The sequence below is a fragment of the Octodon degus genome, unplaced genomic scaffold (assembly GCF_000260255.1).
Source record: "Octodon degus isolate 3935 unplaced genomic scaffold, OctDeg1.0 scaffold00131, whole genome shotgun sequence".
In the NCBI taxonomy this organism is placed as follows: Eukaryota; Metazoa; Chordata; class Mammalia; order Rodentia; family Octodontidae; genus Octodon; species Octodon degus.
In genome coordinates this window covers 517,040-534,756 of record NW_004524707.1, presented here as the reverse complement: position 1 = coordinate 534,756, position 17,717 = coordinate 517,040, and the positions used below count along the sequence as shown (strand labels likewise).

Below are 17,717 nucleotides of genomic sequence, written 5' to 3'. Positions count from 1 at the left end.
TTTTTTTTTTTTTTTAAAAAAGTCTCGCTATGCAGTTCAGGCTATCCTTGAATTCACTCTGTAGCCCAGGCTGGCCACAAATGCACAGTGATCCTCCTGCCTCAGCCTCCCAAGTCACAGGTGTGTATCACCATGCCCAGCTTATATGGATGGATCTAGAAAGCAGTTTGCTGAGTGGAGGAAGCCAGAGAAAAAGGCTGCCTGTGACAGCAGGTTAGGGGCTGCCAGGACTGGAGAAGGGAAGAACTGAGTCTGGGCCTAGGGGGCATGGGGTTTCCCTGGGCTAGGGTGAAAATGTTTTGGAATAGAAGGTGATGGTTGTATACCGTGGGTGTGGGAGGCTGGGTCCTCCACTGGCCTGTGCAGAGCTCCACCCACTGTCCCAGTACAGAGCAGGTCTGTGGTAGGATGTTGGGCGATCCTCCTGCCTCCTGTTCACAGAGCGGAAGCTCCTCCTAGAGCACCCCATCCTGGGCTGGGTGACCACAAATAGATTACTCAACCCTGATATCAGCAGCTGCAAACTCCTGGGGCCCCCAGCAAGGAGCAGGGCCTGGGGCTACACAGGCACCACTGCTCCTCTTCCACATGGGCATAGAGCCTCTCTTGGCCCCTGCAAACCTGCTCTCTCTCCAGGCCCAGCTGCCAGCACCACACCTAGCGTCATGGCTTCCTTTCTTGCTCTGCTGCCTGAGACAGGCCCCTAGGTTAATCCCTGTGAAAAGGCTGGGCAGGCTCTCAGAGAATAAGCAGAAAGATTATAGTTATTCCAGAACCCCTGACCATGCCAGGCAATTGGAGAGACCATGTCATGCCCTGCTCAGGTTGCCTGCCAGCCAGGCCTGGAGCCATAGGCTTTATTCAATACAAAGACAAAGGTCTAAGCAGGCATGGTGGTCCACACCTGTAACTCCAGCACTCTGAGAGGCTGGGGCATGAGGGTCACAAGTGCAAGGCCAGCCTCAGGGAGACCCTGTCTTGAAAAATTAAAAGCAGCACTAGGGATGTGTCTTGTTCTAAAGGTCCTGGGTTCAATACTCAGTATCAACAGGAAAATAAAAATAAATAATTAAAGGTCCAAGAAATACTGAAATACTCTCTTAGTGTCTAGTGATGACCAACTTCCCCTATTCTTTCCTGGCTCAGATGAGACCTCCCCCTGGCCCACAAATACTGGGAACACCCTTATGTGGCCCAGGAAGTACCACAGACCTGCCTCCCTGCCTCCTTCCTACAAAACTGCGCGAAGCTGTATTAGGCACACAACCAGATTACAGGGGGGCTGGCTCTGGGTGCTCCAGCCCTGGCCCCCTGTGACCCTCTAGGGGGCTGCTGCCTCCTCTTGGGCCTGAATTCAGCATCCTCCTGTTACCCTGGCTATGGGATGCCTGCTGTCCCTCTTGAACTCTAGCCCTGCAGTTAGGATCCCTGAGCTGGGCAGGCACGCAGGAGTCACCGTCAGCTCAGCAAGTGCCCAGGCACAAGTGGAGCTTTAGGGGAAGAAGGGAAGGTGCTAGTGATGTCACCTGTGAACTGTATGTCTCACGTTTCTCTTTAGCAACATAAATGCACGACCCACTCTTTGGGAAGGGTTGGGGAGACAATTACCACTTCCAGGCAGTGTGTACTGCACACCTGTGACACCCCTCACCGTGGGCCTGGCAGCCCCTTTCCAGATTCACAAAGAACTCCTGGTAAAGCCCCCACGCACAGCAGCCAGACACAGAAGGGGCTTTCCTGCCCTAGTTAGAAAGAACATTAAGGTCATTCTTAGGAGGAGGAAGGGAGAGAAGCAGATCTTTTAAGGCTCCCTTTAGGAAGGCGGGGCAGCCCTGCCATTGTGGGAACAATGGAGCGGGTGGTCTTCATGTCTCTCCAAGAAAGACAGCCCACGCAGGACGCTGCTCCTGAAGGCCACAGGGTCTGAGCTCAGCAGGTGAGTGTGACCTGGGAACTGTCGGGCCCTGTGACTCAGCAGCGATGCTTTGACCTGGCTGCTACCAAGTGGCCCTGACCCAGCATGCTTCTGGAGACAGAGCACACTGAGATTCCCTTTTTCTACCAAGTCCTGGAGGGAAAGGGAAGTAACTGACCAGGATGGAGAGGGAAGCCCATGGCCAGCTAAAGTGCCTCAGCCCGAGGAGGCCGCCTGACCTTCTGGGGACACTGGGAGGAATGCATCTGACCCTCTAGCTGGAGCAGGCTGCCTCCGGTTGTTATTCCAGCCCTGGGTCCCCAAGCTGACCGCGTTCTCCCAGCTCAGCAGGCACTGCCTGGTAGGGACATGTGGGCCACATGCAGGTGCTCAGTCCAGCTCAGGCCATGGACGGCATCATCATGGGTGACCCAAATGCTTCCAGGAGGGAAGAGGGCTGGAGAGAGAGGGCCCACTCAGTCTTCATGGGTGCCTGGGACTCTTGGGGCTGTTCTCCAGAGGGTAAGGAGGGTACGTGTGGTGTACTGAGTATAGTATACCCAGGCCTGTCCTCCAGGCAGAGGTGAAACTTGGCCTGCAGTGAGGCCCCAGCCACCATATGGCAGGTGGAGGGCTTTGTGAGGCTCCACACATTCTTTCAAGGGGGTGCATGGTACAAACTATAAGCAGAAGAGGGGATTCACTGGCTCTCCCTGCAGCATCTATCCATCCTGAGGCAGCACACAGCTGGCTGCTTGTTAGCACCCCTCCCCCTCCTGCAGCCAGCAAATTGGCCTAGCCCCTACAGGCCACTGTCCTTCCCTCCTCCCACCCAATCCTTGGCTTCCAGCCCTTTCCCCTCAGTGCAGTCAGAACTGCACTCTCCCCTCCCTCCCTGCCCTGCTGAGAACAAAGCCCTTCTGTCCACATAAATGTTCCACACTCTTCTGGTCTCTTCACACCCGCAGACCCCGGGCTGTGCCCCAAGAACTGCCCTCTCACATTGGGGTCTCCTCTTCCTCCATACTCTGAACTCTTCAAAAGTCAAACACTCCGCTCCTGGATTGTCCTATGGACCATCAACAAATCAGTGCACCCCGGACCTCCCGGAAGCTCTCTCTGCCAAGGCTCCTCCTGAATCAGAAGTGACCAGGAGGAGTGTCCCCTAGTTTTGTGCCAACTCTCTGGCACCTATGAAGGGTTCTTTGTAACTGGAGAGGAAAAGGAGCTACTCCTGGGGAACCCAGAGCATGAGCACAACCACCTACAAATTCCGGAAATGACTTTCTCCCACCCCACAACTCAGCCCCCACCCTGACAGGTGACAGCCTCTCCTGCCCACCTGGCATCTCACCTGGGTGGACACTGTTTCCCACAGTCGTGCTGGCGAAGAGGTACCAGGAGCTCTAAGACCCCAGCTGTCTGAACACTGCACCAGGCCCCCAGGGTCACGGTCCCTGGGCAGCACTGGGCTTGTGCTGGGAAGCCGGGGCCTGCAAGCAGGTGTGCCCAAGCTCCCAGGCTCTGAGGCCGCCATCTCCAGTCTGAGGCCCAGCGGGGGATTAGGGGCGGATTGCTCTGGATTTACCCCTCCCCCGGGGCTCCCAGCAGCTTGCTCCTTCCATCTGGCAGGAGACATACAGGATGGCCAAGCAAGTGGGAGGACCACATTCTGATGAGGAGCCTCTCCCCCACCCAGCTGCGGCCAGTGTGTACACAGTGTACGTGAGGATGCCCAGGTATGGCAGGCACAGCCAAGGCACGTGGGGACACATGGTCCTACCTGCCCCTCCTGTCCCGAAGGCCTCCCATGAGCAGAGAGCACACAGCCTCATCGGCCCCCTGCTCCAAATGGAAGCAGGCCTCCCGGCCTGGCTTCCAGGACAGAGAGGAGCTCTCTAAAAAGAGCCTAGTGGAGCCTCCTAGGCAGGTCCAAGTACAACCAGCTCCACTCAGTGTCCTCTCCCTGCTGCCCTGCCACTAGCTTGTGGCACCGTCAAGCCCAAGGCAGCCTTCCTACTTTCATAACTGCCTGGAAAAGCCAGACAGCGCCAGCTTCCTGAGGGCAAGTCCTCAGCCCTAGTAACCTATCCCAGAATCCAATCTGCCCTGGACACCACTGTGGTCACTTCTCTAGTGGCTCCTGCTCTCTATCCCCCAGCACTGCCCAGGTAAAAAACATCCGAGATACAACAGATGGCAACTCACGGCAGTCTCTTTCTCCTTGGACTTCATCTGTATAGTGCTGGTAGGAAATCCTGCAGCCAGCAGAGGGGGCCAGAGGTCCGCAGTTGGGGACAACAAGTTGTGCAGCGAGAGATGGTGCCCAGCAGAATCCTGGGTCCTGCGGGTCTCTGGCAGCAACTTCTCAAGGCAGAATCACTGTTCCAAGAGGTGGATTCTTCACCTGCTTACAGATGTGTACCACCATGCTCAGCTGTAGGAACTTCTGGTGAGGCACTCAGGGCTTAAATACTAAGCGTTCACATGGATCACGGTGACAAGGCGGTTCCGAGTTCAAGAAGGTGCAAAGAGATAAGAAGAATCCACTGCTATCCCCAGGGGCCAGTTCCCTGGCTTGCAGCCAACAAAGCCAGGAAAACCGTACAAACACGGGTAGCAGCTGGTGACTAGAGGCTGTGACATAGGAAGCCTGACAAAGCATACTACACAGGTTGCACTTTCTGCCACCAGCTCTGACCTGTAGGGTTAGGGACACTTCTATAAATGAACTCCACACTTCTATAAATGACTTCCTCCTGTGGTTTCCTATCTTTATGCTTTGGCACCAAGCACTCCTCAGGTACAATGGTTATTTGTAAATACGAGGCCTTACTGTCCCAATTAAATTTAAGGAAGGCAGAGATCAGATCTTGTGTGTCTGGGCTCTTCCCTGTGCCTAGCAGGAAGCTGTTTTTACTCTCAATCCTGACATTGTAGAACAATTGAAGGGGCTTGGAATGTAGCTCAGTCATATAGTATGTAGAATTTCCTGAGTTCAATCCCCAGAACCAAAAGGGGAAAAGAAAAAAACAAACAAACAAACAAACAAACAAACAAAAAACCAAAAAAAAAACCAAAAAAAACCAACCAACTGATCTATTTCAGAAAGCTACAATGGAAGGCAGCCCATCTGCCGCAGTTCTGTCCTTGGCAACGGAGATGGCAGGGTCTCCTCACAGTCCCAGCAAGCCTTCCCTGCCCACTCCTTTTTAGGCCCCAGAAAGCTAAGCTTTTTAACCTTTTCTCATAGGCAATGACCACAGGGCACTGGAAACAGAGGGGGCTGAGCTCTGGAGTTGTCTCTGCATGACGGGTCCCACTTCCCACGCTTCCCGGAGTCATGAAGGCTCAGAAGAACAGAAAGAAGTCCCTACAGCTGAGCCCAATGCTGCACATCTTAACCCAGCATACTGGAAGGCTGAGGCAGGATTCTCTCAAAACAAGGGAGGGAAGAAAACGAAGTTTGGTGCTTGGAAGCCACATAGCACCACGAAGATGGCCCTTGGAAGTCTCCCCCCATGTATCTGGGTCTCTAAGAGTAGCTTAGCCATCACCACAATAACCCAACAGTGGGAAAGAGGGCGGAGTGGGGGGGTCAGGAGTGAGTCAAAGGAACAGACAGGACCCAGCAGATGTCTGCCAGGCAAGCCAGCAGGACAGAAAGCTGTTTCCTTGTGTGGAGCTGTTCTTGTCTTCACACATGAGAAGTGTTTCCAAATCTGTCAAGGACACAGAGTTTCCCGCTCTGAGTACAGGGAGCAGAGCCCAGGCTTTGCGGCAGTGCAGAGATTCCATACTTGCTAAGTGACCTGGGTAGTCTCCACAGGCTCTGAGCCTCAGTTTCCACGGATGGAGGAGTGTGCAGAGTGGAGACAAAGGTGAACGTGTCTGGCAGGAGAACATGCCAAGCCTGGGCTCTGCGTGTGGCACACGCCTTCCTTCCAGGGGCCGGCAGAATCCTCAGGAGTCAAAACGTGCCTGGTGTACGCATCATGATCCTGCCACTCGCTAGCTGGGCAGCCTGGACAGCAAGGTCTGTGCTTCCTCACATTGCAAGAGAGGTGTGCACAGACACAGAGCAGTCAGGAGGAGCAGGCAGTGGGAACGAGACCAGGCATCAAGAGATGGGGGCGGGGCGGGGGGAGCTGCGCCTCTGCCCCTCTGCTGCTGCATCTCCCCTCCCAGCTGCAGACGGTGCACATGAGCGTTATCTCCCAGGACCCAGATACCCCGTAGGTTTCACCGAAACGGATGACTGGTGCTTAGGCTTCCTCGCGACATGTGTATGTATGCAGGCACCTGCATACGTGGGTGCACACAAACACACATGCACCTAGCACAAACCACAGTATTCCATGCTGTACTTGCAAGACTTGGCCTAGGACCAGAGAAGTAGCTGCCAGAAGAAACAAAGCCGAGAGCGTTGAGCAGACATGGCATGACTGGCGTGAGCATTAAAGTGTCAGGCTCTGAAAGGCCACGAGGTGCAAAGTGTTCCAGAGAGCGTGTCGCTGGGTCAGTGCCACCACGTGTACTTCCTAATGAGCTTTGGTTGTCCCCCTCAGCCACAGCAGAGCAGTAGCTAACGGTCTGCAGGAGCAGGCAGCCATGCTGTAGCTAGGGTCACTGACCTTCCAAGTGGATCCTGAGCCTGGGCTTTTGTCCAGGAAGGGAGGCTGGAAGATAGCCCAGGCCCACATCCTCTCCTCCTTGCAGGTATGGAGGGCCCAGCATCTACTTTTACTAGCTTCCTTGTAGTTTCCTTCCCTCTCTCCCATACCCTTTTTCTTCCCTTAATGTTGATGTTGAACCACTTCTTTAGTACTCTTCAAATTTTAAATACTTTCTTTTCACTTGCCTTGTTTTTCTCCACTGCTTTCTCACTTTAAAAAAAAAAAAAATGTTCCCACTAACTACTCTTTGTCTTTAAAAATTAAAAAAAAAAAAAAAAAATTGGGCCAGGGTTTAGCTCAGCAGAACACTTGCCTAACACCCATAAGGCCCTGAGCTCAATCCTAGCTTGACAAATTAATTAAAAAGCACAATCCACACATGGCAAATGGTGGGAAACCTGGGCAGTTATAGACTTCAGGAGCAAACACTAGCGCTGCTAAATTTAGTACCTTAGAAGACAAGGTACTAAACGGATCTCAGGCCCCCATGCACTGCGGAAAATCTACAGGGAGGATCCCTCCTCAGAAGGCCGGCTGCTTTCCTGATGCTCACTGAGCCCTCCTGGAAATCAGGCTGGGGAAGTGGTCACTATTCAGAGACCCCTTCGAGGGGCTCATTTTAGACCCAGCCAGAGGTGTGTCTTCTCCCCACTTTCCCCTAGAACCACCGGAGAGGAGGGTGAAAGCTCTTCCGCTGCATGCCAGCAGCCAGGGTGGTAGGAGCTCTGGGGGAGGCACAGTCTCAGCAGCTAAAGAGCACCAAGGAGGGCTGGTGGCTCCAGAGGAGGCTGCGGTGTGGCACAAGTGCACACACGGGGCATGGCCTTCCAGCTGCTTCCAGGGAGGAAGGACATCAGCTCTTCCATCTACAGGTCCTTTGCTGGGCTAATGCTGTGTGAACAGTCTGGGGTCCTTTGGGGCTCAGGCATGAGTCCAGATGCTGAGCAGCCAAGAGAACCCCCTTACCTCAGGCAAATCACAATTTGTGCCAGGCAGGTAGAAAAGATGATGATTCCATACATTTATAGTCACTCCATCTCCCCAGAGAAGGCTATACTGAGAACAGGCCCAGAAGAAAGTGAAAGTAGCCCAGAAAAGCAGCAGCATCTCCCTTCTGGGCAATTTTTAGGATACACAGTGCCCGCCTCCAAACCCTATTTGCCAAGAACAATGAAGAATGATTCCTTTCTGAAGCAGAGGACTGAAACACAGAACTCCTGTGGGCCTCTGCTGACTCAGATGCTCTAGGCTTACCACGAGCTGATGTGATTAAATGAGAAATGTGCATGAAAGCACTCTGTGAAGTGTGGCATGCTGTTCACTCGACCACTGATGCCAGAAAAGCTTTCAAAGGGACACAGCCGCACAGCTTGGGGGGCATGGCATCAAGCTCCCGAGAAGTCAGTACACAGTGCAGGGCCCAGATAATATTTGGGTCTGAAGCTGCCTTCTCAGGCAATGACGAAACCTTATATAATGAAGTTAGTATTACAGGGTACTTGTCTTTCCAGGCCAGGGTTTGCCTTTCCAGTGGCCCCAAGGAGGCCTCCTGCTCACAGTATCACCACGGATCTGATTTAGCTGTTGCTGAGTTTGCTGAATTATTCATTAGCTATGGATACCAACACAGAGCTGGGGTCCCAGGGGCTGGAGTAAAAGGATGCAGTGAGGACTTCCAGAACCAGACCTGAGGGACGCTCATAGAGAACAAAGAATAAAAGGATCTATGATTTGGTCTCTGAGGGACTTGGGAAATGGGCTGGGGGAGGGTGTGCCAAGAAAGGGTGTGCCTTAGAAGCTGCGGGGACACCCCAGCACCTGTCCTTGGAGAGAAAAGGGAGGTGGGAGAAGGCATTACTCCCTGCCCCCACTGCAACTCAGGGGAGCCTTGAATTCTCTAGGAGCCTAGAAACAATGCAGTGGGTCTGAGCTTCATCTGGGCTTCTGTTTTACAGACCTCTGCTCCATGGGTAGAAACAGAGAAAGTCCAAACTATGCCTCTGGAAAAAAAAAAAAAAAAAAAAAAAAAAAAGAAAGAAAGCAAAAGCAGGGATCAGGTTAATGGTACTGTATTTCCATTGCCTCATCTGGCACCAAGAGGACCAGGGTCACATTTCTCGTCGCAGGATTGTGACAGATTCAGGAAAGATGGTAGCCCGTACCTGGGGGCCTGCATCAACTCCCATGATCCATGTGCACATCCTCCATGCTATCTGTAGCCCGAGGACAGTTCTTTTTGCTGCGGCTATCATCAGCTCAGTGTGGGGGCTGACACCTGCACCCCGAGCACACTTCCTGTTACGCAGTGTGCAGGGTGTCTGAGGGAGCTGAGGCCGAGACAGCAGCACGTGCCTGACTGGTACTCACTCCCCATCTGTCTGGGCTGGCATCAAGTCAGTCCCCCAGAGGCTACAGGCAGAGAGCTCTTCTCTCATAGTGTTGGCCTGGGTTTAGCAACAAGGGGTGAAGAAGGCATGACCTTTGTCAGATCTTGGCTACCTACCTGGGTTATCTAACCTCACCCAGGGTTCTGGGACAAGAACTGATCAGGAGAGCAAGGGACCCTCCACCTGGAAATAATGGCAGCAGCATATCCACGGGGGAAAAGATGAAAAGAGGCTCATTCCAGAGACTGGCAGCCTGCTGTGGTGACAGAAGCCTGCCTTGGCTCTAAAAGCTGAGAGGATGCTGCTACTCACAGAGTTGGAGCTTAGCTAAGAGGCAGAGCCTCATCTTATGGCCCCTGTTCTGACTGGACAGGTCTCTGACAATGCAAAGGGCTTCACCTACATAGAATGAATTAAAGGAACTAAAGGAAGAGAGATCAGACTAGAGAAAGGCAGATCCTGGCTCCGCAGGTACAGCTAGGTTGCCTGCTGTGGAAGTACCCAAGGCCCTGGGAAACCATCACTGAGACAAGGGCTGAGGGTTCCTGGCAGATGACAGGTGCTGCCGCCTTGGCCTGGCAGGCATTGGCTGCAGGGCACCACCTTGGAAGTCTCCTCGGAACAGCCAGGGGCCTATCTGTGGTTCTCCCTTGTACCCCTGTTCAGAACCTCTCCCCACTGTCCTAAGGGACCTTTTCACATAGAGGACAGAGAAGGGAAGATGTGATGGAGTGGAAGAGAGGGACAGAGATGGCAGCCTTCTCCAGAGACATGGACATGTGGCTACCTATGTGCACAGGCTGAGTGACCCAACTGACTCTTCGGCAGGGCTCCTGAGACCTCTTGTATACTCAGGCCTACAGCTCAGATACAGCAGGGGTCAGCAGGCAAGTCACCTGCTGTCCCCAACTGCCTAGGGGACATGTTTGGAAACTTCTCTCAGAATGGCCTGCCCTGTCCCCTCTGAGCCAGCAGACTCCCAGACATAAACAAACCAGGTCCCCTGGGTGCCTGCCAGCATCTCTAGCTTCCTGATCAGAGATGGAGCTAAGGGCGGCCCCTCACTCATGATCCCACTGGGTAAACAGGGGTGTTTATTTATTTATGCTGGGTGGGGAAGAAATCTTGTTGGGTAAATCTAGTGGAGAGAACACCAAAGCACCAAAGACAGGACGTGTAGTCTGCACTGGGTTAGATGAGGAGCAGGCCATGGGCCACAGGGACAGTGTCTCTCCACTCCCGCCCTTTCACCTAACAGTATGACTTGGACCTGGGCTGATCTGTCAGGAAGAATCCTAAGGCTGCCCAGGTGCCTACCTGGCCCCACCCCACACTGCTCCTTAACCCAAAGGCACAGGAGGGGAGGCCAAGAGCCAACACCTCCACGCCACTCCCCTCTCAACACCGTCCAGCCAGCTGTACCTTGCACAAGCCCAGGGTGAATCAGGACAGTGGGGAGAGGTTCCAAACAGGGGTACGAGGGGGTGATGTCCACCTGGGCATGGGAAAGGGAAGGAAAAGGAGAACACCCCAGGTTTTCCAGGAGCTATTTAGAAAAGAAACAAGTGGGGGATCTGCCTGCTATCTGAGGAGTCAAGTGGGCCAACTCCAGCCCAGGGTTTCCTCTCTGGGCCTGCAGGAACTTCAGGCAGGGCTCAGGGCAGCACACAGTGGGGAGCAGATGTCATCACATTCTCTACGCATCTGCCATGCCCCAGGATGGTGACTTTCCCCCAGTTTCCATATGTAGGACAGCATGGCTGTTTTTCTCAGTGTCATGCACATAGTGGAATGCAGAAGGGTGGGGCTGAGAGGACTGTTAAGTTTTTTAGGGAAAGAACTGGGGTACAACTTAAGTTGGGTTCGGAGGAAACAAATGATGAGAGTCAAACTGCTGGCCAAGGCTGAACTGCTTTCTTATGTGGGAGCCTCTATCTGCCCCAGCACCCTCTGCTTCCCATGGGCGCCATGTGCCTGTTTCTTAGGTAGGGCTAGGGTGAGCAGCCCCGGGCAGCTGAGGAACTTTAGCTGCCTCCAGGGTGTTTTGGTAACTCAAACCTTGCCAGGCCGGCTGTGGTCTGAATGCCAGCTGGTGAGTTTCAAACAATGGCAAAGGGTGTGGGGCTGGGGGAGGCTTATGAATTAAAAATAGACGCTAGTAATCGCCAGGGAGCCCGCAGAGAGCATGTGGGCTGTGTTTACTAGAGAGAAGAATGCTTCCTATTCATGCCTGGACCTGGGTGGAACCACCCCACTTCCCACAACACCCAATGGCCTCTGGGCCTGGGAGACTAGGCCGACAGTTTTGGAGTTTACCAAGGGCTGGAAGACCCCTTTACCATGGGACAGGACCCCCAGGGCCATGTCCATCTGGATCAGGAAGGCTTACACCTCAGAGACAAAGTGATCAAGAGATTAGGTCATCCTCTCTGGCTCCATGAGCCAGCTTCCCACAGCATTGCATAAAACGGTCCCTCAGCTATTATTCGGACTCTGGTAGGGTCTTGTGGACAGAGTAGAGACACGGAAGCTGGCTTTTTCTCTGCCAAGATCTGGGTGCCTCCTTTCCTCTGGGCCTCAGTCTACCCATCTGTAAAATGGAGATGGTAATACCTGCTCTGTCAACTTCCCAGTATGTTAAGAAGATCAACCAGGAAAGACATATAAAGCTGAAGTGTCTAAATCAGGATAACTGATCAGGCCCAGGAACGACCTTCTCCATTATCACCTGAACTCATGGAACCATACCCAAGTCAGCTCACCTCAGAGATGCTGGGCTTGGTCTTCCACACATAGCAAGAAGGCAATGCTCACTCTCTTCCAGTCATCTTGACATGGTATGAGCCCAAATGCAAACCATGTCCAATAGCACCCCGGCTGATGAGCCCCCCCAGCTCCCCCAGGCTCCTGCGCTGTCGCTCAGCAGACAGCAACGCCCCTTTGTCAGCATCTAGCAGCACCCATTGCCCACCCTGCTCCCTCCTGTTTCCCAAGCAGCTGGAGAGCACTAGGTAGCCACAGGATACGAGGCTGCTACTTTTCTTCCTCATACCAAGCTTGGGACTAGCGGCCCTTGTCTGTCAGGATTTTTCTCAGAGTTTTCACGCTGTATGCACTGACTCACCCATGGAAGGTGGGCCTGGCCGGGGCCGCACACCAAGCACTTGCCCTCCGAGGGCTCAACGACCCGCTCCATTCCACTGGGTGCACCCCTCTTGGCTGCACAAAGCCACGTTTTCCTTTCATCCAACGCATCCAGAACTATTAGAACACACTTCTCCCCCAGGGAAGCTGGGCTTGCAAATGGTGCAGTCCTGTCCTTTAAATACTATCTATATGCTGACGACTCTCAAATTGGTGCCTCCAGCTTGCATCTCTCCCTGGGACTCCACTCATTCATCTGACTGCTTATTTGGCATTTACACGTGGATGGTTAACGGCCATCTCAGACTCTGCAGATCCCTGCTCAGCTCCAACTCTGCTCCACAAAACATCTGTTCCCTTTGCCCGCTTCCTTTCAACTTAGTCATGACAATTACATCTTTCCAGCTGCCAGGTGCCAAGCCTGTGAGCCCCCTGAGACTTTCCCCCTTTCTTCAGTGCCCCCCACATGATGCACTGGGAACCTGAGCGCCAGCTCTCTGAGCAAACCCAGTGTCTGGCTACTTCTCTGCCTCTGCTGCTGCCCCCGTCACCTTGCCCCAGCATGCACCAAAAGCCCAGCTAGACTCTCCGCTGTCACATCACCTATCCTCCACACAGAAGCCCAAGTGGCCTTCTAGGTGGTGTCCACTCACCTGTACCAAGCCTTGCAATGGCTTCCCACCCGAGTCTGTGGTCTGCCCCGCACCCTCCAGCTCCTGCCCCAAGGATGACCATCTTCTTCTGTTCCTAGCCTGCTCATTCCGCTCCAGTCACACTGACCTTTCTGTAGGTTCTCAGACTATTCCTAGCCCATTTCTGCCAAAGGGCCTTTGCGCTCACTGGTCTGTCTATCTGAACTGCCTTTCCTCAGAGAGCCACATGATGTACTCTCTCACATTAGGGGAGAGGCTTTTCTGACCAACTTGTCAAAACAGTGTACCTATCCCCGCCATCCTCTACCCTCTCGCTCTGCTTTGATTTTCCATTTTAGCACCCGTTACTACCAAGTATATTATGCAATCACTTAACGGTTGTCTCCTCCTATTAGGATGTCAGTTTCATGAGGGGAGGAGCTCTGCTTTCACTCAGTGCCTCACTCAAAGAATTTGTTGAATAAAGAGGAAGCAAGACTGAGAATAAAAGTTTGTACTAATATTGTTTTTTTAAAAAAGAGGAAGCAGGGAGGTACATGGTGACCATGCCTTCTATGTACTGAAGAAGGGAAGGGACATCTGCTGACTTGGTGACTGATGAAGTGACTGACTGACCAGGTGAGGCTCTTACTACCGATAGACTGTAACAATCTGTGGAAAGTTTTTTTTCCTGGAGAAATCAAGAACCAAGGTCACTTGTGGAATACATATAACGATCCAACAGTGGGTGGTCAGAAAGTCCCCAAGGGTGATGGCAATGCAAAAGCATCCCCTCAGGTTAAACACAGAAGACTGCAACTGCCGGCTGGTGCTTGCAGGGGGAGCCTGGCATGGTGAAAAGAACCCTGGACCTAGGGTCAGGAAACCCACTGCCAGCCCTAGCTCTGCACCCAAGATCTCTGAGGCTCGAGTAAGTTCCATCCCCTGTTGGAACTGTCTAAAATCTTGGGGTATCCTACCCCTGCTTACTTAGCCACAGGTTCATTTTAATGAATTCATGAAAAGACACCTACAGAAGCACATCCTACCTTGGCAAAGTGTAAAAGCAAACCTGTGTGTTCTATAGTGCCAGGCAGGAAGCTGGCACACGATGCTTGCCAGGCAAATGAACTCCCAAATGTCTTCCAAAGTCAGGATGCACAAGAACTCGAGAAACAGCCAGTGTTGGCAGGACGACAGTTCTAGATCATATGTGGGGAGCTGAATTTGCTCTGGTGACAATCTACAGTAAAAACAACTTTATAGCAGAGCATCCCTTGGAATTTTGATGCTAGAAAGCCCACCAGGTCTCACATCTGCCAAATGTAGGACTCTCGCTTGTCATTCCTCCTGTTCTCCCTCTTCCACTCTAGCCATCTTCATCCTCCCTGGCCATCTCTTGTCTGCCTCTTGTCATCCTCCTTTCTTTCCAGATGCATTGGCTGTGTGTCCTGCCCATAGCTGGGCACCTGTTCCACCCACAGGCTTTCAGGACAACTCCCTGTCACTGCACCCCTCTGCACGAAGTGCTCTGTGTCCCACATTTCATGTGCTCTGGAGGTGGGACTGCCTTGCACTGGACTGCACATTGCTCTGGAAGGTCACCTCTGCACCCTGGAGGATGAATGTGGCCTCCTTGAGGTCCGTGCCTGGTGCTCTTCCCCCTCTGCACCTCCATGTAAAGATGCTCCCTGCCTCCCTCCATCATTCCCCAAAGCAAAGCTCTTGTTCCCAGGTTTCCTCCCTGCAGTCATCAGAGGAGTTCAGTGTCACATGGACAGCCCATGCGACAACTTAACCTCTTAGCTCTTGCCCTGTTCAAGTCAGTGTCTCTCTCTTCATGCCTTGTCTGCCATACTCTACGATTTTATTCTTTTTTTTTTTTTTTGTTGGGGGGGGGACCGGGGATTGAACTCAGGCCCTTGTGCTTGCCAGGGAAGCGCATATTCCACTGAGCCATCTCCCTGGCCCCTCTATGATTTCATTCTAAGCCTGTCTTTCCCCTCTAAGAGCCAAACTCTTAAACCCCTCAACACCCCTGCTCTCTTTCCTCTTTACCCTCTCTCAGTGCACTGCTCTCCAAATCCCTCCTCCCGCACCTCCTTTTCTCCACATCACCAGCCCTTCTCTGCAACCCAAGACTTCACTCTCTGACCCACCCACCACCCTTGACCTTTCAGCACACCTTCCAGCAAGCTCTGCTCCTACCCTTGGACTGCTGCAGACCCCTAGGGGGAAAATAAATCACAGCCACTGCAGCCTGAGAGGAAGCAGCCAGGTGTGCAGGAGCAACCTGCAGGGAGATGATGCTGAAGCCAAAGGAGAAAGGAACTCAAGGAGGAGGGACTAATCAGGCAGACGGAAGCAGCAGGTCAGATCTGGCTGCCTGTCCCTCATAGGTCAGTTGGATTTCTGCCCTTGGCCTCCTTCTTACTGGATGCAAGCCCCTTCTGAATCCACCATCTACACTGAGGCCCGTGGGAATCTGCTCCCTCCAGTTTCCTGCCTAACAGCTTCTGACAGCTTCATTCTGCTCCCACACTAGACACAGCAAGACCTTCTGTGACCTGCCCTCTGCCTCTCTGTCAGACCCCAAAGTGCTGGACCTATCTTGGTATCAGGTTAGTTTTATACGCATTACCCCTCCTTCCCATTCCTTGCTAAATTATACCCTTTCAAAACTCAGTGCAATGGCTTCCTCCAGAAGGTCTTGGCCAACTCCCTCCACCCTCAAGGCTGCTCCCACAGCAGCCGTCACAGCCTTGCTACCCTAGGCCACTGTCATTCACGCTGCTGTCTTCCCTCCAGAGAGCAGTATGAGGACACCAACACTGGCTTGGTGATTCATGTAGCACATAATAAGTATCCAATAAATATCTGTTACACAAAGTCCTAAAATGACTTCTTTCTAAACATGCTTTCATGAATTCCTCCCCTATCTTAAGTAATAAAAATTGTACTATGCCAGGCTCCATCCTGAGTATTCTAATATATTAACTCATTTAATCCTACAATAAATCTATGATCATCATCCCCCTTTTTAATTGGTGGAACTGAGGCACAAAGAGGTTGAGTGACTAACCCAGCGAGGAAGTGCAGAAGCAGGGTTGGCTCTAGTCTGTTTTAACTACTACTCTTACTTCCTCTTCATAGCATGTTGAAGGAAAACAAACCAAAACTCGTATCAGTCTGGGCAAAAATAATTTTGAAAAACAAACCCACAAACAAACAAAAATCAGTCATACGAAGACTCAGGCCTTGTTTTTAGCTTAGTCATACCTGACTCCCGCAACCAGGGCAGATAACTCTGCTGAGCTCACACAGTCCCCAAGCCCTTCCTAGGGCCCCACCTCACCTTGTCCCCGACGCCCTCAGCCTCCTCTGCCAGGAGGTACACGTTGCCACCATCAGCCAGCAGCAGGGCAGTGTCAGTGGTGGAGGAGGAGCGGGGACGGCACTGGTGCTGGTGCAGGATGGCGGCCAGGCTGCTGTCCTGCGGGGTCTTGCGCAGCAGGTGGGGGCTGCCGCGCTGGGGCTCCAAGGAGCTGCTCTTGGTGCGCCGGCTGCTGCCCCCGCCGGCCCCACTGCTGCTGTGCAGGCTGGCACCCCGTTTGATGGAGGGCCGGGAGCGGATCTGCTGCAGCACGCGGTTGAAGGCAGTAGGCCGGGCAGGCAGGTCGTGCAGGGACATGGCGTAGGAGACGCGGTGCATCTCGGGGGAGCGCTCCTTCTCGTCCGGGGAGTCATGGTCAGACATGCCCTGCTGCTGCTGGGAATCCTGAGACGCCTGGTGCTCCCTCTCCCGTGACCGGCGGCGGCTGTGGAACAGGTGCTTCAGGCCGTGGCCAAACATGGAGCCCTCTGAGAGCTGCTGGATTTTCTTAAAGGAGAGAGATGAAGAACTCTGGTGAGAGGAGAGCTGGGAGTGAAAGGAAAGAGTCTTGTTGGGAGACCAATAGCTACTACAGCCATCTGCATTTGTAGCATCCCTAAGGATGGCCTGTCTTACCCCAAAAAAGGTGAGAGAAGCTGGGTATGGTGACACAGGCATGAAATCTGAGCACACAGGGATGGTATGGAAGGAGGATCGAAAGTTCAAGTCTAGCCTGGGCAACTTAACAAATCAGGGAGATTATGTCTCCAAATAGAATTAAAAACGAGCAGGGGATATAGTCCTGTGTAAAGGCCTGGGGTCCAATTCCCAGCACCACCACCCCTAAATGGCTGACTCACTGCTTCATTCCCACAGGAAAGTACCCCAAAATAGAGGGGTTCTTTTTTTTTTTTTTTTTAAAGAATGATGCTTTCAGGGCCAAAACTAGAGCTTAGTGGCACCCAGAAGTAGCACCTGGTTCCCAAGGCTGGATCCTCCAGATCAAGGCCAACATCCCCAGCACCTCCCCCTTTCCAAGTCGCACCCTGCTTCCAGCTGCCCTGGCTCTTCCAGATCACTAAGCACTCATTTCCAAACATGCTTCCTTGGGATACTTCTTGGAAAAACCAGGGTCTCCTAATCAGGTTATATGCTTGGAGCAGGCATGGCTAATTGCTCAGCATCCATTTCCTCACCAACCAAACCAAGGGTCCTTAGTGCTTCTTCCTAAAAAGTCCCACTTTGACAGTCTCCCGTGCAGCTAAGAGTAGTCATTTGATACAACGTGGGGCAATAAAATGCAGAGGTAATGCTGTTGGGGCAGCTTTCTTTTTCTGGTAAAGGCAGTCAACCTTTCCACTTCTTTCCATCTGAACTGTGGAGGTGATGTCTAGCGGTGCAGCAGCCACTTTGCTACCACGTGTTAACAGTTAATGATGGTACCACACAGACGGTATAGCCCGAGAAACAGACCTGGGAACTTGCCAGCCTGGAGAGTCACCAAATCAGTCATGAAGGCCAACCCTGGGATCCTTGTTGTCAGAAATAAATAAACTAATCTTCACCCAGAAAGTTGTTTTGTTTTTCTGG

General features: G+C 52.7%; 1 protein-coding gene across 5 annotated transcripts in view; it reads right to left on the bottom strand.

The window, feature by feature from the left end:
- Positions 1–17,717, bottom strand: part of Tmcc2 (transmembrane and coiled-coil domain family 2) — a 42,069-nt gene that overhangs the window by 10,750 nt on the left and 13,602 nt on the right. For 4 of the 5 annotated variants that reach the window (XM_023701194.1, XM_023701195.1, XM_023701197.1 and 1 more), the window contains one exon: positions 16,110–16,634. In XM_023701194.1, the coding sequence (XP_023556962.1) occupies positions 16,110–16,634 (525 nt within the window). Of the gene's footprint in view, positions 1–4,123; positions 4,638–16,109; positions 16,635–17,717 lie in introns of those variants that run through there. The other variant, XM_012516901.2, reaches the window with a different exon arrangement.